The 25,536-nt window shown below is 40.0% G+C and overlaps 1 protein-coding gene across 2 annotated transcripts in view; it reads left to right on the top strand.

Annotated features, from left to right (window-relative positions):
- C1QTNF7 (C1q and TNF related 7) overlaps positions 1-20,047 on the top strand; it is a 119,832-nt gene extending 99,785 nt beyond the window's left edge. For both annotated transcript variants that reach the window (XM_062213366.1, XM_062213367.1), the window contains exons 2-3: positions 12,878-13,123; positions 19,249-20,047. In XM_062213366.1, the coding sequence (XP_062069350.1) occupies positions 12,878-13,123; positions 19,249-19,880 (878 nt within the window). In that variant the 3' untranslated portion in view covers positions 19,881-20,047. The remainder of the gene's footprint in view (positions 1-12,877; positions 13,124-19,248) is intronic.
- Positions 20,048-25,536: the final 5,489 nt, after the last annotated feature.

The following is a 25,536-nucleotide window of genomic DNA, read 5'->3' as shown; positions in this document are numbered from 1 at the left end:
CAGGCCTCCCAAGAATTGGGGCCATCCTCCACTGTCCTCCCAGGTGGGAAGTGGAACAGCTGGGACTTGAACCGTCATGCATATGGGATATATGCACTGCAGATGATGGCCTAACCCACCGTGCCACAGTGCTGGCCCTAAGGCCAACCATTTTATTATGGGGATAAAAGAACAAGCCCAGTGACTCTGAGTAAGACCCTACTTTAGGGGCAAGCATCTAACAGAGTGATTAAGGCACTGCTTGGGAAGCCTGTGTCACATATCAGAGTGCATACAAGTCTCAATTCCATCTGCCTCTATAACGTGCTCCCTGGGAAGCAGTAGATAATGGTACAAGTACTTGGACCCTTGCCAGCTACGTGGAAGATCCAGACTGAGTTCTGGGGTCCTGGCTCCCGCCTGGCCCAGCCCTGACAGTTGTGGGCATTTGGAGGGTGAACCAGTAGGTGAGAGATCTGTATGTGTGTGTGTGAGTATATGTGTGTGTGTGTTTCTGTCACTCGCTGTCTCTCTCTACTCTAATTTAGCAAAAAATTAGGACTAGCTCCTATGCTGAAGACACTATTTTTACCACATCATTATGGCATCCAGATTTTGAACAGGCAACAAAATAAAAGAGCCCCTCTCCTTTGCACTGCAGGCTAGATACATCCAGAACAATAAGGCCTATCAGAACAGAGAGCCCGCCGTTCCTCCTGGTCAGAATTGTGTCCCATGTTCCTTTTCCTAACTATAGAAACGTTTCTCTCAATTAGCATTCTCACTGTTAGAGAAGAATGAGGCTCGTGAAAGCAAGATGAAAACAAGATTTTTTTCAGTCACTTAATTTCCATACATGACATCATAAATTATATTGCTGTTGCCAAGCAAATATTAAAAAATACACATCAAAGGGAAACAAAGAAATTGATTGCACCGGAGAAGACTAGTCATAGGTTTTAGAGAATCAGTCTGCATTTTGAGTCGTTACAATCATTTCTCTATAGGAACAAAGGCATATTAGTCTTCTAAAAATATACAACCATTTATCCTTTCAGCCCGGAACAAAGCAAACCACAGTGCAGTACTCATAGCCTTTCTTTCTGCAGCACACAGAGGGAAGGGCCACTTTCCTGTCCCCTAAGAATAGGTGTCACATCGCTCCTTGTCGTTCCATGAAACACCATTAGAATCTAAAGCTTCTACCTGGAATCTCTCACATACAAGACTGTGCTGTCCAAGCTAACAGCTAATTTCCAGTCAGCGATTGTTTTTTTTTTTTTTTTTTTTCCCCTAAAACATCCTCTCAATGGAAAACAAATGCGGAGGGGAAAAATTAAGTAAACAAATCTGGAAAAGTGGCCAGAACACAGCGATGGAGAAGTCTCTAAACTTACCAGTCAAGAAAAGCAGGCGCTCAAAGCCGATCCCAAACAAAACCATAATTTTAACTGGTCCCCGAGTTGAGCTTCGCTCGATGAATGACTTCCAGGGCCTCTGGCTCTTTGGGACTAAGCAAGAACATTATTTTTAGCACAACTATTTGGAACTCTTTGAGAACTTGGATCTGTTATTCTGTCTGGTACCAAAGCAAGTTTCTCACTGAACTCTCATGAAAGAGCTTCAGTCTCGTGTGGATTTAGAACCCTGCGGCCACCACCAGCCAAGCAAGGTATGGTGTTTATTCTTGTTTGTTTTAGAATGTTGGCAAACATAGATGCAATGGCCTTTCTTTCATAATGGTAGATTTTTAGTTTATGAAACCAACGATTCTTGCAGAACGAATCCATGGAACTCAAGACCTGGGTTCAAATCTCTGACCTGACGTGAGCTTTTGGACCATAGACAAGTGACAGGGTCCCTCTGAGCGTTGGTTCTCTGTCCAGCCTACCCCAAAAGCTGCTTTGGGAGGATGAAGTGGACTTCGCATTGCTCTGTAGACTGTAAGACTTTTTACAAATCTCAGGTTTTGTTGGTTTTTTTTGTTTTGTTTTGTTTTTGTTTTGTTTTGTTTTGTTTTTTTTTTTATCACTGTTCCACCGTGGCACTTTACATGGAACAGCCAGAAGTTTATAAATTATGAATTGTTGATGATAGTGAGTGGATTTTTCCTCCTTTAAAGCTTAGTTGAGCCTGCCCTGTGGACGAGTCTATGTCCCAGATATCCGTGACGCGGCGTGCACGTTTGGGTGGGGAAGCAGGCAAGCAAATAAACAGCTGGAACACAGTGTGACTGGGCGGCCTTGCAGGGCTGTGAGCAGTGCCAGCAGGAGGAAGGGCGGGAAGCAGCTCTGCAGAGGGAAACCGGAGCCACGGTCAGGGAGCTGAGGAGCCCAACACAGAAGGAACTGGGACGTGAGGAGCTCAGGGCCCCCTCGGGCCCCATCACGGTGCCAGTCCTAGTGCAGCCAGAGAATGAGAGAGCCCCCTATTGTGAAATCCCTGCCCCAGAAGCCAAGGAGACGTCTCATTCTGGCCCTCACTGGTTACCTACCCTCTTCCTAATGATTTCCAGGCAGAGCACATTTCCAGTTTGAATTAATAGTCCAGGTCAGCCCCTTGTCATGAAGCCGTATCTTGGAGTCTCCCGCACATGGTATCGAGGAACACTCAAGCTCTGGAGACAGAGGACTCAGTTCAAACCCTGGTTGTGTCGGAGTATGGCAGTGCCCTCATGAGCTCACTTGGAAGTTGCAGAATTTCTGTCTCTATGAATGTGACTACTCTAGGCACTTCGATTAAAAGGAAACATACAATAGTTGTCTTTTTCACAAACTGCCTTTACTTAGCATAACGTCTTCAAGGTTCACCCGTGTTGTAGCTTGTGCCAGAATGTTCTTGCTTTGTAAGGCTGGATGGTATCCCACTGTACAGATACTTTGTCTATCCATTCATCTGTGGATGGACACTTGGGTCCTGTCCACTTTTGGCTACTGTGAATAATGCTGCTATGAATACAGGTGTATAGATAGCCATTTGAGTTCCTGCTTTTCGTTCCAGAAGCAGAATTGTTGGATAATATGGAAATTCTATGCTCAATATTTTTGAGAAATCATTACACTATTTTCCACAAAACTGCATCATTTTATGTTTCCAAAACTTTCATTTCTGAAAGAAGAAAATGTGCTATTTACCAAGGGATCTCAATCTATGAACACATTTTCTAGCAGTTCAATCTTTCCCTGGTTTAATCAGTATTTCTCCAAGAGTTTCCCATGGCTACTTTAGCAAGCACAGAGGGTTCTATAACTAAAAATATTTCCAAAGCAACACATACTACATTCTTTCCTTAAATATTCAAAACGCACAGTAACATAAAGCCTCTAGAATCTAAAGTAATACAAATCAAACCTACATTTATATAATCCCCACAGAAAAACAGAATAGACCCTCATGTATAATTTACATCCAGAACAGATCTGTTCAAGTTTAGCAATATTTTCAGAGCTTTGATTTTCTAACTCCAAAAATGCAAAATGATGGATAAAATATATTTTATCACATATTCTACATAAATTTGTATAATTCAATTTAGTACTTTAAAGCATATTGTATGAGGAGTGACTGCCAATGGGTACAAGATTTCTTTGGGGGATTTTGGAGGTATGCCAAAGTTGGATTATAATGCACTTTCACTTTGTTGAATTATATGGTGTGCAAATTATATCTTTATAAAGCTGTTAAAATCTATTGTAATGTTTACAAAGTCCTGACCCACATGCCTCATTGTCAGTCAGAATAACCAAGTTCATTGAAAATCAGTGGGGCAGCAGGTGAATGATGGGCTATTTATTACAAGGTATTGAAAATGTAAAGTGGTAACCCTACCTCACACTTCTTATCAGAAAAGTTCTAATGGATCATATTTTTAAATGTGAAAAAAAAAAGAATTAAAAGAAAACTGCAAGGCTCTTTTCTATTTTCTTCTAAGCACAAATTGAACCTCAAAAAGTGTTTCATGCTTAAAAACCATTTAAAAAATTACATGAACAAAGTGAAAAGACAAACTGAGAAAAATCATTTGATGCTCAAGTCTAAACATATGCAATTAAGTAGATGACAGAATTAGATATTCATTGCACTATTGTTTATACTAACAGAACAGTGAAAACATTAAATAACAGCTCTTGCTGGGGCCAGTGTAGTGGCACAGCAGGTTAAGCCGCCATCTGCAACACCGCCATACCATATGAGCAGGGATTCACGTTCCAGCTGCTTTAGCTCCCATCCAGTTCCAGGCTAATGGCCTGGGAAAGAAGCAGAAGATGGCCCAAGTGCTTGGGCCCCTGCACCCACATGAGAGATCCACATTGAGTTCAGGGCTCCTGACTTTGGCCTGGCCCAGCCCCACCAATGTGGCCATTTGGGGAGTGAAGCAGTGGATGGAAGATCTCTTTCTCTGTAACTTTGCCTTTCAAATAAATGAATCCTTTAAAGAGAGAAAGTTGTCCCCACTTAGGCTGGTTATACATTATATATATTATATATATTATACATATTATATATTATATATCACATATATTACATATAATAAATAAATAAATAAATGACTATCCTCACACTTCCATCAGAGTGTCTAAGATGTCATTGTCCAAAGCATCTTCTCTCTGATAATTTCACTCTTAGACTCAATTCCTGGCCTCCCCCAGAGTCCTCTATTCTGTGTGTGGTTAAAAGCCTCCATGTTGGGGCTGATGTTGTGGTATACTGGGTTAAACTGCCACCTGTGATGCTGGCATCCCATATGGGTTCAAATCTTGGCTGCTCTACTCCCAATTCAGTTCCCTGCTGATGTGCCTGTGAAACATGTCCCAAGTCCTTGGGCCCCTGCACCACATGGGCTGTGCTCTGACTTCCTAAGATTCTCTCTCTCCCCCTCCCTCTCCCCTTCCCTCCCCTTCTTTCCCTTCCCCTCTTTCCCTCCCCCTCCCCTTCCTCTTTCCCTTGCCCCTCCCCCTCTCCTCTCCCTCCCCCTCTCCTCATCTCCCTCTCTCCCTCCCTTTCCCCCTCCCTCCCCCTCTCCCTCTTCCTTTCCCTCTCCTCCTCTGTCTCCCTCTAGAGGAAGTGCTCTCACAATGGTGCCATCTGCCATGAAGTGATGCAGCCAGGCAACAGGGGGTGGGGCCTCACCAGAACCAGCCTATGCTATTGAACTTTCAACCTCCAAAGCTGTGAGCTCAATGACCCTCTTTTCTTTATAAGTACCTACCCTCAAGTATTTCATTATAGAAACAAAAAAAAAAGGATTACTATGATAAGTGTAGCAAACAGTGCATGCCAAAAGATGTTCTTGATTTTCATTTTATGACTACAAATAAAACGCCTGTATTTGGATGAATGCTGTTACTTTTCACTAATACGATTTCTAGGAATCAGGCTTATTGCAAAAGTTTGTGTGCATTTTGTGTTTTTCTTAGTTTTGTCTTTCCTATGCTCTCTAAATTCCTGGGCCTAATTCAAAGATGTTGCAATTTCCCCCTGGGTACCACAAAAGTGGTAACCAGTGCCTAGTTAATGTTCTGAGTGGCTGTCAAAAAACCAAAGAGACTCTGTCTGATTGCTTCCCCACATGATATGATTACTTCCTTTGAAGGAGCATGTGCCAGGTCAAGCACTATGTGTTTTTTATTATTATTATTAAAGCACAAATCCATAAGGAATTAAGATGGCAGCGTAGGGATGGAGCTTGCTGCGTGATCTACAAGAAGATAGTTTTTAAAAAGTGGAAAGAGTGCAGTCTCAGGGAATGGTTAGGGAGAAACAGCAAAAGAAACCATGAAAATTGGAGGAGCACAGTGGACTTATGTGGAGGGCCAACATGCACAAAAATTAGGACCCCACAGGCTGAGAGCCTCCTCAACAGCACTGGAGAGCAATGTGAGACCAGACACAGTAGCCCAAGTCACTGGCGAAAAAGCTGCAAGAAGAGCCTACAGGGAATCTGGGTTTGAGCCCCATGCAGGATCGTGTACCCGCCAGACTAGAGGAGAATAAAAAACAAAGTGGAGGGCATGTTTTCTCTCTTCCTGATCATCCTGCAAAGATACCCAGTTAACAAGCTGACAGAGAGCAGGCGACAGTTTGGACAAACGTAACAGCTGTGCCAGCTCATGTCCATGCCCAGCAATCAGCCAAGTGGAGACTCCTGAGTCTGGTGGGGAGAATAGACAGGGGCTGGGTACCCATGACCCAGGGGGAAACTTTTGAAAGTGACTATGGGAGTCTTGTGTGCCGGGAATGTGAAAACACTGAGGTTGCATGGGAGGACTTAGGGTGCGGCTGGGACATTGGGCAGTCACTGTGGAAGGCTGCACACAATCAGGGCTCCCTGGTTACATGGCAAGAGACATTGCTGGGGAATCTGAGCTTATACTGAGAGCTGCACAGATCCTTTGTGTGGTCCTTATGCTAGAGTGGACGAATAATACACTCACTGGGGCTAGCACCCAGGACTGGTTTCCGTCAAGAAGAGGAGCCAGCTGAGTCTATGCCAACAGACAAGAAGAAACCACTGTCCCGATAAGAAAGGAAGAAAGAAAGAAAGAAAGAAAGAAAGAAAGAAAGAAAGAAAGAAAGAGAAAGAGATTTACCACACCAAACCTGGGTGTGTCACCTCAGACACACCCTTCAATCTGGAGCACTGAACAGAGATCACTGGCCTCACCCACCACACACTTCTAGTAATTCCTGAAAGCAGACGCTCCACTAATCCAATCAGACTTAGTCCAAAGATAAAAGCCACCACAGCGAAAAGTCAAAGAAGAAACAAACAAGTATCCCCACAAATGCTGAATAACAAATGCACATCCAAGAAACAAGAACAAGGAAGACAAAATGACACCCTCAAAAGAACACAACCTCAATACTAGATTGTGAAGATGATGAAATGGAAGAAATGCCAGAGAGGGAATTCAAAAAATTGACCATAGGATTACTCAGGAGTAATCTGAAACAAATGCACAAACTCATGAAATCCATACATGACATGAAAGAAAGTTTCTCCCACAAAATTGAGATATTAAAGAGAAATCAAAATGAAATCTTGGAAATGAAGAATTCAATACAACAAATAAAAAATACAGTGGAGAGCCTTAACAACAGAATTGGTGAAGCAGAAGAAAGAATATCCAACTTAGAAGAGAAAGCACAGGAAATTATACAGTCAGACCAAACACAAGAAGAAGAAATTAGAAAACTAAAAAACACTGTTGAGAATCTATAGGATACTATCAAACCACCCAACATATGTGTTCTAGGAGTTCCTAAAGGCATGGAAAGAAAGGATTAGAAGGCCTTTTAGTGAAATAATAACAGAAAATTTCTCCAATTTGGAGAAAGAAAGGGTCATCCAAGTACAGGAAGCACATAAAGCTCCTAATAGACATGACCAGAAAAGAGCTTCACTACAACATATTGTAATCAAACTCTCCACAGTAAAACATAAAGAAAAGACTAAAATGTGTGCAAGAGAAATGCCAGATTACTTTCAGAGGATCTCCAATTAGACTCACAGAGGACTTATCATCAGAAACCCTACAGGCTAGGAGAGAATGGCAAGATATATTCCAAGTCTTAAGAGAAAAAAACTGTCAACCCAGAATACTATACTCTGAAAAATACTCTATTTATGAATAAAGATGAAATAAAGACCTTCCATGACAAACAGAAACCAAAAGAAATTGTCACCACCCATCCAGCCCTGCAGAAATGCTTAAGGATATGTTGCACACAGAAACACAGAAATATGGTCATCACTACAAAAGAAGGTAAAGGAAGAAAATCTCCTAGTAAAAGTTCAAAGGGAATTCAAAGTAAAAAATAGGAATATTTTTGGAAAAATGGCAGGGCAAAGTTGTTACTTATCAATAGTCACCTTAAATGTAATTGGCCTCAACTCTCCAGTTAAAAGACACAGACTGGCTGAATGGATTAAGAAACAAAACCCATCTATTTGCTGCGTACAAGAAACACATCTCACTAACAAAGATACACTCAGACTGAAAGTGAAAGATGGGAAAAGCTATTCCATGCTAACAGAAACCAAAAAAGAGCTGGTATAGACATTCTTATATCACACAACATAGACTGTAACACAAAAAACTGTTAAAAGAGACAAAGAAGGACACTGTGTAATGATTAAGGGATCAATTCCACAGGAAGATGTGACTATTACAAATCTATATGCACCTAATTACAAAACCTATGCGAACACATGGAGACTGAACAACATGCTCCTGAATAAACAGTGAGTAAGAAATCAAAAGAGAAATCAAAAAATTTCTGGAAACAAATGAAGACCACAATACAACATACCAAAATTTATGGGATCCAGCAAAAGCAGTGTTAAGAGGAAAGTTTACAGCAATTTGTGTAAAGGCTCCAAATAAATGAGCTCTCAGTGCATCTCAAGGACCTAGAAAAATAACAGCAAACGAAACTCAAAACTAGTAGGAGAAAAGAAATAATTGAAATTAGAGAATAAACAAAATTAAAACCAAATAAACAATACAAGAATCTGCAAAAACAAGAGCTGATTAAAAATAAAATAAAATTGATACACCATGGTTCCAACTACCAACAAAAGGAGGATTTGGGTCATCTGACCCAAATCAACAAAATTAGAGATGGAAAAGGAAATGTAACAACAGACACCACAGAAATAAATTACTATAAAAAGCTGTGTGCCAACAAATTGGGAAACCCGAACAAATGGATAGATTCCTGGACCCATATAACCTACCTAAATTGAGCCATGAGACATAGAAAACCAAAACATACCAACAATCATGATGGTAATTGAATATGTAATAAAGAACCTCCCAACAAAGAAAAGCCCAGGACCAGATGGCTTCACTGCTGAATTCTAATAGACATTTTAAAAAGAATTAGCTTCAAGTCATCTCAAGCTATTCAAAACAACTGAAAGGGCGGGAATCTTCCTAAACTCTTTCTCTGAAGCCAGTATCACCTTAATTCCTAATCCTCAAAAAGATGCAACAGAAAAAGAGAACTACAGACCAATTTCGCTGGTGAACATAGATGCAAAAAATCTTCAACAAAATTCTGGCCAATCAAATCCAACAAAACATCAGAAATATCATTCTCCTGGACCCATTGGGATTTATCCCTGGCATGCAAGATGGTTCAACATATGTAAATCAATCAATGTGATAAATCACATTAACAAGCTGAAGGACAAAAGCCATATAATGACCTCAAAAGATGCAGAGAAAGCATTTGATAAAACACAATACCTTTTCATGATGAAAACTCTAAGCAAACTGGGTATAGAAGGAACATTCATCAACAGAATCAAGGCAATTTATGACAAACCCATGACCAGCATCCTATTGAATGGGGAAAAGTGTGAAACATTCTCACTGAGATTAGGAACTAGAGAAGAATGCCCACTCTTACCATTGCTATTCAATACAGTCCTGGAAGTTTTAGCCAGAAGCATTAGACAAGAAAAAAATCAAAGGGATTCAAATTAAGAATGAGGAAATCAAACTATCCCTATTTGCAGATTGCATGATTTTATATATAGAAAATCCAAAAGACTCCACCAAGAGACTATTGGAACTCAAAGAAGAGTTTGGTAAAGTAGCAGGATATAAAATCAACACACAAAAATCAACAGCTTTTGTATACACAGACAGAAAAAAGTCTAAGATCAATCCCATTCACAATAGCCAAAAAATAATCAAATATCTTGGAAAAAAATTTAATCAAGGATGTCAAAGATCTCTATTATGAGAATTACGAAACATTGAAGAAAGAAATAGAAGATTAAAAAATTGGAAAAATTGTGTTCATGGATTGAAAGAATCAATATCAGCAAAATGTCCATTCTTCTGAAAGCAATCTACAAATTCAACACAATACCTATCATAATACCAGACATTCTCCTTACATCTAGAAAAAATGATGCTGAAATTCATATGGAAACATAGGAGACCTCGAACAGCTCAAGCAATCTTATACACCAAAAACAAAGCTGGAAGCATCACAATACCAGATTTTAAGACATACTACAAGGCAATTATAATCAAAACAGCATGGTACTGGTACAAAAACAGATGGATAGACCAATGGAACAGAATAGAAACACCAGAAATCAATCCAAACATCTACACCAACTTATATTTGACCAAGGAACTAAAACCAAATCCTGGAGCAAGGACAGTTTCTTCAACAAATGGTGCTGGGAAAACTGGATTTCCAAGTGCAGAAATATGAAGCAGGACTCCTATCTTATACCTTATATGAAAATCCACTCAAAATGGATTAAAGACCTAAATCTATGACCTGATACCATCAAATTACTAGAGAACATTGGAGAAACCCTTCAAGACATTAGAACAGGCAAAGATTTCTTAGAAAAGATCCCAGAGGCACAGGCAATCAAAGCCAAAATCAACAACTTGGATTACATCAAACTGAAAAGCTTCTGTACTGCAAAAAAAACACTCAGGAAAGTGAGGAGACAACCGACAGAATGAGAGAAATAATTTGCAAACAAGTAACTGATAAAGGATTTATAACCAGAATCTACAAAGAGATCAAGAAACTCCACAACAACAAAACAAACAACAAATTAAGAGATGGGCCAAGGACTTAAGCAGACATTTTTCAAAAGAGCAAATTCAGATGACCAACAGATACATGAAAAAATGCTCAGAATCAGTAGCCGTCAGGGAAATGCAAATCAAAACCACAATGAGGTTTCATCTCACCCCAGTTATAATGGCTTTCATACAGAAATCAACAGACAACAAATCCTGGCAATAATGTGGGGGAAAAGGTATCTTAAGCCACTGTTGGTGGGAATGTGAACTGGTAAAATCACTATGAAAATCAGTTTGGAGATACCTCAGAAATCTGCATATAGACCTACCATATGACCCAGCCACCCCACTCCTGGGAACTTACCCAAGGGAAATAAAGTCAGTTATTAAAAGAGTTATCTGCATCTCCATGTTTATTGCAGCTCAATTCACAACAGCTAAGTCATGGAATCAACCTAAATCCCATCAACTGAAGACTGGATAAAGAAATTATGGGATTATGTATTCTATGGAATACTACACAGTGGTAAAAAAAGAAAAAAGTGGCCGGCGCCATAGCTTAACAGGCTAATCCTCCGCCTTGTGGTGCCGGCACACCGGGTTCTAGTCCCGGTCGGGGTGCTGGATTCTATCCCAGTTGCCCCTCTTCCAGGCCAGCTCTCTGCTATGGCCCGGGAAGGCAGTGGAGGATGGCCCAAGTCCTTGGGCCCTGCACCCGCATGGGAGACCAGGAGAAGCACCTGGCTCCTGGCTTCGGATCAGCGAGATGCGCCGGCCACAGCGGCCATTGGAGGGTGAACCAACGGCAAAAAGGAAGACCTTTCTCTCTGTCTCTCTCTCTCTCACTATCCACTCTGCCTGTCAAAAAATAAATAAATAAATAAATGTATTGTCACCTTCTACTGCTGTCTGCAGCCACAGTCCTTGCCTGAATTCTTAAAAAAAGAAAAAAAAAGTGAAATCCGGTCATTTGCAGCAAAATGGTTGAATCTGGAAAACATCATACTTAGTGAAATAAGCCAGTCCCAAAGGGACAAATACCATATGTTCTCCCTGATCTGTGATAACTAATAGAGCACCTAAAAGGAAATCTGTGGAAGTGAAATTGACACTTTGAGAAGCAATGACTTGAACAGTCCTTGTCTTGACTGTCAAGAAACAGTTTTTTTGTTTTGTTTTGTTTGTTTTATTCTTAATGGAGAATGGGACTGGGAATGGGAGAGGGAGAAGGAGGTGGAGTGGGGTGGGGATGGGAGGCTGGGGATGGTGGGAAGAATTGCTATATTCCTAAAGTTGTACTTATGCAATTTGTACTCATTAAATAAACTGTTTCTTTGGGAAAAAAAATAAAACACAAGTCCAATCATCCCAAACTACTCCTTTGTGCAATTCCAAAGCCATTTATACATGTTCTCCTAGTCAAGAAACTGGTAATTCTAAGGACCATTTAGCCTTAAAAACTCAGGTCTCCCCAGTCTCCCCTGAACTTCCCCATCCCCATTCAATATACAAGGACATCATGCTAATAAATGATCCATTTTTCTCAGCTGAGTAGGAAAAACCCGAGTGCTGTCAGATCAGGGCTGAAGAGGCCAGCTAGCTGCTTCACAGAGAACACATGGTGCCGTGCACAATGGAATCTCACACAGCTCTTAATCAAGCCCCAGTGCTAAAGGCTTAATGGGACACCATGGCATTACATCCTGGAGAGTTTAAATTAAAGTTTGAGACCCCCCCCCCCAGACACGCACAGTACTCCAATTAACACTAATTGCATTACACTTGATTATCAAATGAAAAACACGGTTTTCCTTAAAATGCCTCTGCCGTTCCCCTGTTTTAAAAAGCCCAGTAATTCTAAGAAAGCAATCATGGATGTATGCAAAGATTACTTAGCAGAATGTCCAGCGTGGTATTTATATTTGTGGAACACCGGAAACAACTTAAATACCTGTAATGAGGGACTGTGTTCATAGGAGATAATAGAGACAAAAGCAGTAACTGTATAATGTTATGAATAATTTGGATGCAAAGTGTTCATGATATACTGGTAAATGGAAAAACTTACAGGAATTGTAAGAATGATACCACTGTAGAGTAAGTGCACCACTAAGATTTAATTTGAAAATTTTTAAATCAACCCTTGTTCTACACAACTTCTTGCAGAGCATTGAGAACTTTTATCAGCACTGTGTGAACAGTATTCAGTGATATTATGAGTTGACAAAGTTTTACACTTGTGAAAAAGCACTGCAGTGAGCGGCTACAGATTCCTGCTCTCATAATCAATCCAAAGAGGGTGCATTTATGTCCCTTTGTTTCTCTTCCAGAGCCAAAGATGTTTGTCTTGCTCTATGTTACAAGTTTCGCCCTTTGTGCAAGTGGACAACCTCGAGGACATCAGTTCAAAGGAGAGAGCTATGCCCCGAGATACATCTGCAGCATTCCGGGCTTACCCGGACCTCCGGGCCCCCCAGGAGCAAACGGTTCTCCTGGGCACCACGGCCGCATCGGCCTTCCAGGCAGAGATGGTCGGGACGGCAGGAAAGGAGAAAAGGGAGAAAAGGGATCTGCAGGTAATGCATAATGAAGTCCCACAGAACACTCCTTCGCCCCCACTGCACAGCTGCTCCTTCTCTGTGTTGCTTTCTGGTGAGAAATATTCAGGTGCTGCTATGAACTCTTTGCTGAATCCCCAAGCAACAGTGAGGACAGCTTCTGCTGGCGGACGTCATCCCATTATGTAGAGAAGGAAATTAAGCCCCAGTGTTCTAAATGAATTGCTGAGGATGGATGCAGATGCATGTGTGCTGCTGGTGAGCTGGACTCAGCATCTGAGGCCTGGAGCCAACAGATACTCTACTATACAGGAATGGCTGGATATGTGAGTGCATGGATGGACAGACAGATGGGCAGGAAGGCAGACAGAGCAGCTAAGCAGAGGCAGAAATTAGTCACCAGATACAAAGGTACTGCCTTGCTTGGCACTGAACCAAAGATACCTAACAAGATTCTAGATGCTATTTTTCACAGATGGAATGACAATGACACTGCATGGCCTGACTCTCCTAGCTCATCACAGTCCCACCTGTCCTGTAGCAGTTACAAAATAGATTTCCTGTAGCTGGGCACAGCAACACAATTGTCCCCTAGTCCTTCGGTAATGTTCACTCTTGCTCTCCACAAATAAGTTGGCCTGGGAAGCTTGCCAGACTCTGCAATTCTTCAGAGTAAACCAAACTGAAATTCTTGAGAGGCTGTGTTAGTCTAAAAGAGGAAGGGATTTGGAAGCAATCTTTGAAAATAAATTTCTGTGTAAAAACTGGGACAAAGGAGAGGAACAAAAAATCAATAGATCTAAGAAAGTGCCTCCATCTAATCATTGCACCTGATTTAATGGTGTTCTGTGAAACAGCATTATAATATATATTCAGGTTATTGGTTAATAATTCATTTCTAAATGTGGCATGCAAAAAATGTTTGGCAAATCAATAACTACCAAATCTATGCACATTGTTCAACATCAGAGAAAGAACTTTTAATGTGATGCGTGAGTGTAACCTGTGAATATAATTTACCACATAGTCATAATTATGAATATCCCAAAGTTCCTGTATAACTGCAGAATTGTAGAGTTATATATTGCTGTCTCTTCTGATTTACTGTGTCTGGAAGCAATAATGTAGTGACTGCTCAAGCAAGCAGAGTCAGATTAGGCTCAAATCTTGGCCCCTACAACTACTAACTTAGTATCCTTGGGCAAATAGTCTCTCTGAGCATCAATTTCCTCATTTGTAAGTTGGCAGTAGTAAGGGTAATTGTGAAGTTAAAGGGGAAGAATACCTAAAATTGGCCCCACAAAATAACGTCCATGCTGTATGCACTCAGCCAATGTTAGCTATTATTACATGCTACATTGTAATATGCAAATATAGGTCACAGATAAATTTGTGACTACCCAATGCCATACAACAAGTCAGAAAGAGAGAGAGAGAGAGAGAGAGAGAGAGAGAGAGAGAGAGAGAGAATCAGGTTAAATTCAATATTAAGAATTGCTGCAATTTTAACCATGTCTGAGGCCAACTCTTCTCCAATAGCCACCAGTACATTCATTCACCCATACATTACTCACCCCACAAGCTTTTTGTGAGTGCATCTGTTACTATCCAGCATTATTCTAAACCAGTGTTTCTCAGCCTCTACACAAATGACATGTGGGTAGTACAGGCTTCCGCTGTGAGGAAGCTGCCTGAGCACTGCAGCCTGTTGAGCAACATCCCTCCAACTGTGACAGCTGCTAAGGTCTCCAGACTTCGCCACGTGCCCTGAGGATAGAAATGTAGGCAGTACAAGGTTAAACCTGGGTGAGACACTATTCTAGGCATTGGCAACACAAGCTTGAATAAGACATTGTCTTTGCCTTGATAAACAGGCTTTCAAGTGAGAGAGGCCAATGTGTAACTGCATAACTACAACATATAATAGCAACCATTCAGAAAGAACTTAATTTAGTATTTAAAGTCCACTGGAACCCTACTAGCAATAATACTAATGTTACCAATGGAAAAAAATGAGATTCAAAAATAGTTACTTTCCCAACCTGAGATTATTTAAATTCAATGTATATTTATAAATACATAAGGACATGTAACAGCTCAGAAAGTTAAGGTAGGGAAAACAATATGATCAAAAGAAAAGCATGCACCACTTAGAAACTACTAGGACAGAGCCATTGGTGGAGTCTAGTAGGGGCGGCGTGGTTATGTGGCTGTATCTGAGCACAATGTGCCTGGGAGCCTTGACTCCCTGTTTCCCTTTAACAACACAAGAGGATCCCCTCATTCTTGTACTCTGGGTAAACACTCCCACTACATCTGACTCAACCAAGTCCAAGCAGAGTCAAGTGCGTTTTTTTGGTCTAGAAAGACAGAATTTCAGAACTTATTTTACTGAATTAAATTTTTTCTGTAAAAATATATGTCTCTCACGCTGGTCTGCGATAATCATTATTGTAGTACATCATCAACACTTGACTTAATCTGAATGCATATTCATGTAAATATCTTCAAATGTCACTAAAGTTACCTCATGAACCAGATCACTCATTCCAATTTATCATATAAACTTAAGTATATACATGAGCTTAACTATGACACATTGCAGATCATAAGGTCATAAGGAATAACAGCTAACCTGAAGCCGGGAAGATGTTATTCAGGTCAATGTCCCACTCAGCCCCTAACTCAGTGACAGGCATGCAGGAGATGGTCAATCAGTTTTAGAGCATTGAATGCATGCATAGATCCATGGATGGATGGATGGATGGATGGTGAATGGGCAGATGGAAGAAATAAGCAAATGTATTTAAAAAAAAAATCTAGGCACACCTACCTATTTCATGGAGCACTAAGAAGGAATTCTTTCTACTTAGCCTCCAGTACCTAAACATGGCCCAACCCTTACTCTGTAACTCTCCTTTCTGCCCAAGCCTATATATGACATAATAGGGAAGTAGAGAATGAATCATTCTTTCTTTCTACTCTTACTGTGTAATCTCTTAACACACAGGAAAATTTTTTATGTAAACAGGATAAATTATTACAGCTAGCTCATGACTATTTATCTTCCAGCACTTTGGCGTATTAAAAAGGTATTACTGTAGAAAACCCAGAGGTTGAGGTTATGAAGAGCTTTTCATGGAGGGCACCGTGAAATTGCATCCAAGTATCTATGATTTGGTCTCAAAGAATCTTCAAGAGGATGAGCTCTCTAACAATACAGCACAACACCTTCATTTCTAGAGATCAATCCCCATCTTCAAATTCCTATAACTAATCCATGGCCGACAGGGGCTTTCATCTCAGATCTGCTGGGTCTATATTGACTTCTTTGCCCAATGAGTTTGACATGGTTGTAGTTGCAATTTGTCCATATTTTTGCAAGATGGGGCATTTGAAACACAGACAAGGAGTGACTTGCCTAGAATCAGAGGCAAGAGGATTTGTGCACATAATGAGATTTTATGGTCAAAATTGATACTGTAAACAAAATTATTTTATTAATGCATCAAAGGTCAATAGTAAAAGCAAAAATTTTAAATTCCTTTTGAATATAAAATAGCAATTTGGAAGTTAGAGTCTTTGATTCCCAAGTAATCTAAAGCAAAATAGCATTCATATTTCATTTCTTCCTTAATGAAACAAACATTGAAAATTCAAACTATTATGACCTTATTTCAAGAAATAAATATCAGAATGTGTGCTGGCTGGGCCTGGTATAGTTTGAACCTAGCAACAAAAGCCACCCATAGCTGGAGATACTACTATGGTCAGTTAACAATGTTGATCCCAACTCTCCAAGAAAGAGCCACACTCATTGTTAGCATTTTCTATGCGTTATAAATTGTTCAATAGCCACTTTGTGAAATGATTAAACTGTTTCATATTTCAAAGCGAAAGCTTTAATTTTCCTCAAATGTACATTACTCTCAGCACTTTATCGCTAACATTGCCAACTGAGAAATGATGAAATCATTAAACTAACACAGCCATGTATGTGTAATATTCAAAGAAACAATATCAAAGCATCACCAAGATAAAAAGGTTTAACTTAATAAGAGTTCTTGAGAACAAATAGATTTTAAAGTGAAACTACACAATCCACCAACAATATATTCCACTGAATACAGTAGTATATTAAAGATAGCCAATAAATTTGATTCTTTTTCAGACAACATTATGCAAGCATTATTTATGGAATGCATTTGGCTATTAAATTGAGTGACATCTTTTTATGGTACAAAATCACTGCTATTACATGCAAGGTTTTTTTTCTTTTAAATTTTTATTTAATAAATACGAATTTCCAAAGTACAACTTTTGAATTATAGCAGCTTTTCCCCCCATAACCTCCCACCCACCCACAACCATCCCATCTCCCACTCCCTCTCCCATCCCATTCTTCATCATGATTCATTTTCAATTATCTTTATATACAGAAGATCAATTTAGTACATACTAGGTAAAGATTTCAACTGCACCCATAAAGACATACAAAGTATACAGTACTGTTTGAGTAGTAGTTTTACCATTAATTCTCATACCACAACACATTAAGGGCAGAGGTCCTACATGGGGAGCAGGTGCACAGTGACTCCCATTGTTAACAATTGACACTCTTATTTATGACATCAGTAATAACCCTAGGCTCTTGTCATGAGCTGCCAAGGCTATGGAAGCCTCTTGAATTCACCAACTCCGATCTTATTTAGACAAGGCCATAGTCAAAGTAGAAATTCTCCCCCTGCTTCAGAGAAAGGTACTGCCTTCTTTGATGGCCCATTCTTTCTGGTGGGATCTCACTCACAAAGATCTTTCATTTAGGTTATTTTTTTTTTTGTCACAATGTCTTGGCTTTCCATGCCTGTGAAACTCTCATGGACCTTTTAGCCAGACCCGAATGCCTTAAAGGCTGATTCTGGGGCCAGAGTGCTGTTTAGGGCTTTTGACATTCTATGAGTCTGCTGTGTATCCTGCTTCCACATGTATGGTTTTGAAATTTTATAGATTTTGTTTGTTACTTTTAAATAAGATTGCTATTTCTCTGCATTTAGCCTATAGTTGATCTGCAGAAATAAAGATGAACACACACAAAATATTCCTGTATGATGATCTCAATTTGTTGAAATCCCTTCATAGCTATTATATCTTTTCTGTATATGAGACCCAGAGAAACTAAGGGACTTGCCTAAAAGGATACAACCATTTAGGTGTAAAGCCAAACAGAATTTACGATTCTTGACTCCAACCCCCAAATAAGAGGCTTTATGATGAAGAGGAAGCATCATGAGGCTAAGAAGTCATGGATTCTAGTCCTAGTCTTATTCTAACCTAGTTTTCTAACCTCTCTGGACTCCATCTTCTACTCCAGAAAGGAGCTATGTAGCAGTAGTGGTCAATACTTTATGGTTATTTTATCAAGTGGAGCACTTACTATGTTCCAAGTGCACTTTACAATGGACAGCATTGCCAATCACTCCAGTGGATTCTCAGGCTGCAGTCAGGCAGGCTTCAATTCCCATATCAATTCCATAACCATTAGCTCTGTTCCCTGGAGCAAAATAACTTCTCTGTGGATCAGTTTCTTCATCTACAAGGGAAGTAATAAGAATTCCTATTTCATGAAGTCATTGTGAGATTTAAATAAAACAATGCATGCAAATAAAGCACTTCACACATCCCTGGTACTTAACAAAGGCTCATAAATATAAGCAAACTTAATTTTAATTCTCTTATTGTTAATAGTAAATGAAATAGCCTGGAAATGAGGCTTAATAGCCTCTGAAGATTTATATGATCTGTCTACCTCTGTGATTCCATTCTGGGGAATAGTACTATCATCCTCATTGAACAATTTCTGTAGTGACCAATACCTGGATATAAATAATGGAGGGGCAGCTGATCTATCATATAATAGTTAATTATTCTAAATTAGTGGTAAAGTGATTTCTAACATACTCAAGGAAATAGACTTAAATGTCTGAATTTCTAAATTTTTCTATTTCATATTTGTTCTATCAGTGATTTTTTAAAGATGTGTCATTTGGTAGTACAGTCTTGAAAGTTGGCTGAATTGTGTAGTGTGCTATTTGCAGTCTTGCATTTAGAGGAACTATTAATGGAACTCTAAACTCTTTTTGAAGGTTTGAGAGGTAAGACTGGACCACTGGGTCTTGCTGGTGAGAAAGGAGACCAAGGAGAGACTGGGAAGAAAGGACCCATGGGACCAGAGGGAGAGAAGGGAGAAGTGGGTCCAGCTGGGCCTCCTGGACCAAAGGGAGACCGAGGAGATCAAGGGGACCCAGGGCTGCCTGGAGTTTGCAGATGCGGAAGCATCGTGCTCAAATCTGCCTTTTCTGTTGGCATCACAACCAGCTACCCAGAAGAAAGGCTACCTATTATATTTAACAAGGTCCTCTTCAATGAGGGGGAGCACTACAATCCTGCAACAGGGAAGTTCATCTGTGCTTTCCCAGGGATCTATTACTTTTCTTATGATATCACATTGGCTAACAAGCACCTGGCAATCGGACTGGTACACAATGGACAGTACCGGATAAGGACCTTCGATGCCAACACAGGGAACCATGATGTGGCTTCAGGGTCCACGGTCATCTATCTGCAGCCAGAAGATGAAGTCTGGCTGGAGATCTTCTTCACTGACCAGAACGGCCTCTTCTCAGACCCAGGCTGGGCAGACAGCTTATTCTCCGGATTTCTGCTGTATGTTGACACAGATTACCTGGATTCCATTTCAGAAGATGATGAACTGTGATCAGGACACGGATCTGAATGTTCCAAGCTCACTCTAGCACATCTTTTCATTTAATCTGGGATTCTAGAAGGCAGAGAAACCAGGAATGGGATCAAACAGACTCCCACTCAGATTCCAGAGCATTTACAGACAGTTCCGGAAGAATCTATTAAAACAAGATGAACCACCGAACAGCTGAAACCAGTCAAAAATGAACTATGTAAAACAACCCCAGATATGAATTATCTTGAAAGTGATGTTCAAAAATATTTAAACAGATGAAAGGCAATTTTAACAAATTTTATATTAAATGACCTGAGTGATAAAATCAACTGTCAAGATATTGCCTTATTAAATGTTCATAAAATTACATTTTGTCTATTATTTCAGAGTCATATCATCCCAAGCAAAATCTTTGATAATTTTCAAAGTCTACAGTAAGTCAAAAACCAAAGGTAAGAGATGCTGAGTATTTTCAAGCAAGCTAAAATGAAGTAATAAGTTTCTTTTGTTTTATTATTGATTTCTTCATGTTTTGTACAAATTCACACAAGGCTTTACTGAGCCTTTATGGACCAGATGTTATGGGACCAAATCAGATTTAATTATGACTTAAGACAAAATCCTACATTCATACTGGCTAGTGTATGGTGAGCATGCTCTCACATGTCAGTGTCATGAGCACCAAGCAGAAAGAGTGAATCCAGGCTACAGGCACATAATAGCACTTGTCTTTCCTAGGGCTAGGACCCAGAGAAGAGTTTACACATGGAGAAACATTGGGTGGCTAAAGTGTGCGTGTTTAAGTGTGGAGTGATGATTGCAAAGGAAACGAGGAACTTAGCATCCACATTTCCCCCATCCTACCCTCAACCCATCATTAGTATTTTCTGTTCTAAAGGGGTGAAGAGCCTGAAGTTAGAAGCAGCCTGGGAGGGACAGGGGAAGTAAAGATGGAAATCGAGAGAAATACACAGTAATTACATCACTCCCTGAAATTGTTCAGTACAATCATTTGCCAGGAGAAACGTTTATCCTAATGATTTCCTAACAAATAAGGGCACCCACTACTTTACACTGTGGTGAGACGTTGTTTCTCATGAGTTTCCTAGGTCTCAAATTCAAATAAAGCAAAGCCTATGGCTGCCTGTGTATGAGTGAGCGATGGGGGACTGGACAGGGGGAGGAGGGAGAGCACCCCACACCTGAGTGAACAGATACCCTCTGAAGCCTTGAGCACCCTTCGTTCTGCTCTCTCTTCAGCACCAGCTTCCTGTTCCCACCGACCTTCAATTTCTCAGTTAATCTCACCCATGACTCAGACGCATGTGTCTCTCTTGCAGTAATGGATTCCCTTAGTTTACCTCTTTGAGGCTCTTCTAAACCTCCTTCAATGCATTGCTTTCTTTGACCCTTCATTTAATAATTATTCTACTGCCTCCTGTGTCGGAACTGCCAGGACTGCTTTGTTGAAGGCAGAAGAACGCCAAGATGAAAATGGCACAGCCTCGTTGATTTTAAAGATTCCAGAAAGGAAATGACTTGCACACTTCCAAAAATGCCTTTTATCGTGGAAAACAATGTGCTAAAATATGACAAATGCTGTGTTGGAGATAAAAATGCCATGAGAGAGAAGGAAATGTTTACATCCAACTTAGAAAGTGGGGGGGGGGGGAGGGGGGACAGGGGACTATTTTCTGCTCCCTGGGTTTTGAGTAACAAATAGGACTTGGAGGGACCCAAGTAGAGAAAAGGACACTTGAAACACTTGTGATGATGTGGACAACGCATGGAAGTGAGAACAGAGATCCAGAAGAGAGACTGCATTTGAAACACCTAAAAGGTGCCAGCAATGACTGTGTTCAGAAGAAAGTGAGGAGGCCCTGTGAGCTCCACAGCCAGGTGCTGCCATGCTCAGAGGAGAAATTTACAATGATCAGGTAGTTGTGCGTGAGGGTGATCATGCTTCTCCTGCCTTTCAGACTACCTTGCTTCCATTGTCTTCTGCCTATCTGATTGTGCACTTGTTGCTCTCTGTGAGTCAGGAGACAGACAGCAATGAATATTGGACAGAGAGAGAAAAGCTGGTCCAAAGTAGTCACTTGCTTACAAGTAACTGCTGAAGCTACAAAATATGAAAAAGAGTCAACAGGAATATTTACTCTGACAAACAAGAAAGTATGGGCTTATTGAGGACCAAAGGATTTGATGGAAAATTTGAAAAATGGGAAAGTTTTTGCAGACAGTAATGACCCCCCCCAAAACTGTGTAATTAAAAGTTTCTTCTGATCATGATCCAAAAATGTATTCATCTTTTAAACATTGTTTGCTTATCTTTTAAATATTTCTTTCATTACAAAGTCTGTTTTGAGTAGCTCATTAAACTGACAATCCTGTCGTTGGTTCTCGCTCAGGAATGCATTTTATTTTGAAATATCTGATGAGGTCATGATGCGCATCAGAGACCTGAGAAAGGAAAGACTATTTTGGTATTCAAAGGATAGGATCTTAAGCAAATACAGGTGTCTATTGTTGCTTCAAACATCACAGATATAATTCATCCAGATTTTTTGATATTTGTGTATTAAAATGATTTTGGTTTTAAAAAATTTCAAGTCACATTGCAATCATTCTTTGTGAGGACTGACTTAAAATGAATATGTTTAAGTGATATTTATTGACTTTATCATCTTGTTCCAGAGTGTTTAAGCCATTTACAAAGATAGATAAAATACAGAAATAAAACAGAAGTAAGACACAGATGACAGGAAAGGAGCAAAACAAGAAAGGGCTGGAGTGAGGCTAATACAAAACTATGTGCACATGAACATGTATGTGCCTATGTGCTCACTGATAGGGCACATGTGTTGCCTTGTATCCTTGTGTGCACAGACATCCACACAGCATCTATCATTGTGAATGTTGCCTGTGATGTAAAACAGATCCCATAAATTCTGACTATACTTTTCTGTATGACTCTATGAAAAAGATTGTAGGCATAAATCCACTGTAAATATTAGCTACTTTTGCTCTTCTCTCTCTTTCTCTCCTCTCTCTCTCTCTCTCTCCCCCCCCCAATAGTTTCATGTTGAGTAGGTAAGCCCAAAACTTACAGCGTATTGTATACATTTTCCTTCCTTTCCTTACTGAGTTTTATTCAACGTAAAATTCTTACAGTTCTATCCTCTAAATATACAATTCTGATTCAATGCACCTATCCATTCTCAATGTAAAGGTTTCATTCATATATTCATCATCATTTTCCCAGATTGTTTTTAAACTTTGTAACTGATCTCTTGGCTCCAGCCACAACTCTCCAGTCTATCTTCCATACTACATTGGGTATATACTTCTAAAATGCAAATCTAATCATGTCACTCCCCAGCTTAAAAACCTGTACTAGTCCACCCAATAGCTACATAATAAAAATTACCTTGTCACTAGCAAGCATGCCTTTCATATCCTTTCTGGTATCCATGCTCATTTTCCTTGGGAAGGACCATACTCCCTTACATGCCAAGTCTATGAGTTTTTCAATGGAACTGATCCTTCCAATATGCAAACCTCCATCCTGATCAATCAGAGCACAGCATTGCAATCATGAAAAATAATTGTTTCAGGAAATCAGTAAGAGCCAATGAGCTTTTTGTGGGACTTCCAAAGAAAATAATCTCATTTTTTCCCAATGGACTTAAGCCCACAAGACTCTAGCAGTAATCTTACCAGCATGAAGCATGATCTCATTTGAAAATGGAGTTTTTATCCATAGATGAAGAAGCAGAGAGACACAGTTAAAGAAAGGAAATGGGGTTTTGGGGGTCATCATTTGGACCCAGATCTTCCTTTGGACTTTTCAGTTAGGTTAACCATTAAATGCTAATTTTTCTTAAGCCCTCTGAGTACTTAGTGAAGGCAAGAGATGTTATCAACACTAGCACGGCTCATTGGGCTCTTCAGGACCTAGCCTCAACCTTCTCTTATAGTCACATCTCCAAAAAGCCACCCTGGGAACTAGTGTATAGTCACAGTGGCAATAGTGGCCACTTGCTGAACACTTTTAATGTGTTTTAGGAGTGTTGATCCACTGAGTCCTTGCTATGGCCTGCATGGTTGTGTTTCCCCAAAATTCATATGTTGATGCATACTCCCAGTGGGATGGGCACTAGGAGGTGAGGCCCTTGAGAAGAGAGTAGCTCAACAGACTCTGCTTTCATGAATGCCACTAGTACTCTCATGGAAGAGGCCTCAGACAGCTGCCTTGCCCCTTGCACCAAGCAAGGACACAATGAGAGGAATGCCATCTGTAAACCTGGAAGCGAGCCCTCCCCAGACTCCAGATCTCCCAGCACCTTGACCTTGGGCTTCTCAGCCTTCAGAACTATAAACGATTGTTCATATCCTACCACATTTTTGGTATTTTGTTGCAGCAGTCCAAATGGATAAAGACAGTCCTCATAACAATTATCCTTCCCAATTTCCAAATAGGAAAACTGAAGGACAGAGAGGTTCAGAAATGTGTGAAGTACGTCTTTCAGAATGTCTATTGTCAGAAAGACGAAAAATAAATGGTGGCAAGGATGTGGAAGAAGGGGGCCCTTCAAACTGTTGATGGAAATGTAAATAATACAGTCATTACGGAAATAATCTGAGGGTTCTCAAAAGCATTAAAAACAGAACTACCATACGATCCAGCAATCCCACTACTCAGTATATATCCAAAGAAATGAAATCAGTATGTTGAGGAGATCTCTGCACTCCCATGTTTATTGCAGCATTACTCAGTAACCAAGAAATGGCATCAACCTAACAGTCTACAGTTGATGAATGAGAAAAATGTGAGATATCTGTAAAATGGAATACTATTCAGCCATAAAATATGGAGAAATTCTGAAATTTGCAATAACCTGGGTAAACCTAGAATATATTATATTAAACAAAATAAGCCAGGCAAAGAAATACAAATACCACATAATCTCACTTATAGGTAGAATCTAAAACAGTTGATCTTAGAAGCAGAGGGCAGAATGGTGTATACCAGGGGATAGAGTGGTTGGTGCAGGAAATGAGGTAAGGTTGGGTGTTGAGAAGGGATGTTGGTCAAAGGGGACAAAATGTCAGTTAGATAGGAGAATATGTTCAAGAAATCTATTGTACAACAGCTGATGATAATATATTTTATTCTTGAAATTGCTAAGATAGTGGATATTAAGCATTCCCACCAAAACTAAATAACTAACTATGTGAGGGTAATATATATGTTAATTATCTTGGTTAGTCTTTCCATTGTGTATAAGTACTTCAAAACATCATAATAAATAAATACACACAATAAATAAATACAATTTTATCTGTCAATTTAAAAATAAATAAAAGCCTAAGAAGTAGAAGGAAGAGGAGGAAGAGAAGGAGGAAAGAGAGGAGGGGGAGGATTGTGTGAAGTCAAAAGTGAGTGGCACAGTAGCGCCAGGCAAGCTACAGAGCCCCCTCCTTGATGCTGTGCTGTACCCTTATCCCATCTCACATTCCTTTCCCATTAGTGCCGTCTCTGCACTGCTCATATGTTCTCACATTCATCTGTCTGATGGAGATTTTGTCCTACTCATCTGTATATCCAGGACTCTACATGGTATCTACCTTAATAATGTATACAGCGAAAATATGATGAGTTAACCAGTGA

Source organism: Lepus europaeus, chromosome 16, assembly GCF_033115175.1.
Source record: "Lepus europaeus isolate LE1 chromosome 16, mLepTim1.pri, whole genome shotgun sequence".
NCBI lineage: Eukaryota > Metazoa > Chordata > Mammalia > Lagomorpha > Leporidae > Lepus > Lepus europaeus.
Note: the sequence above shows the minus strand (reverse complement) of the source record. Positions and strands in the feature narration are given on the sequence as shown.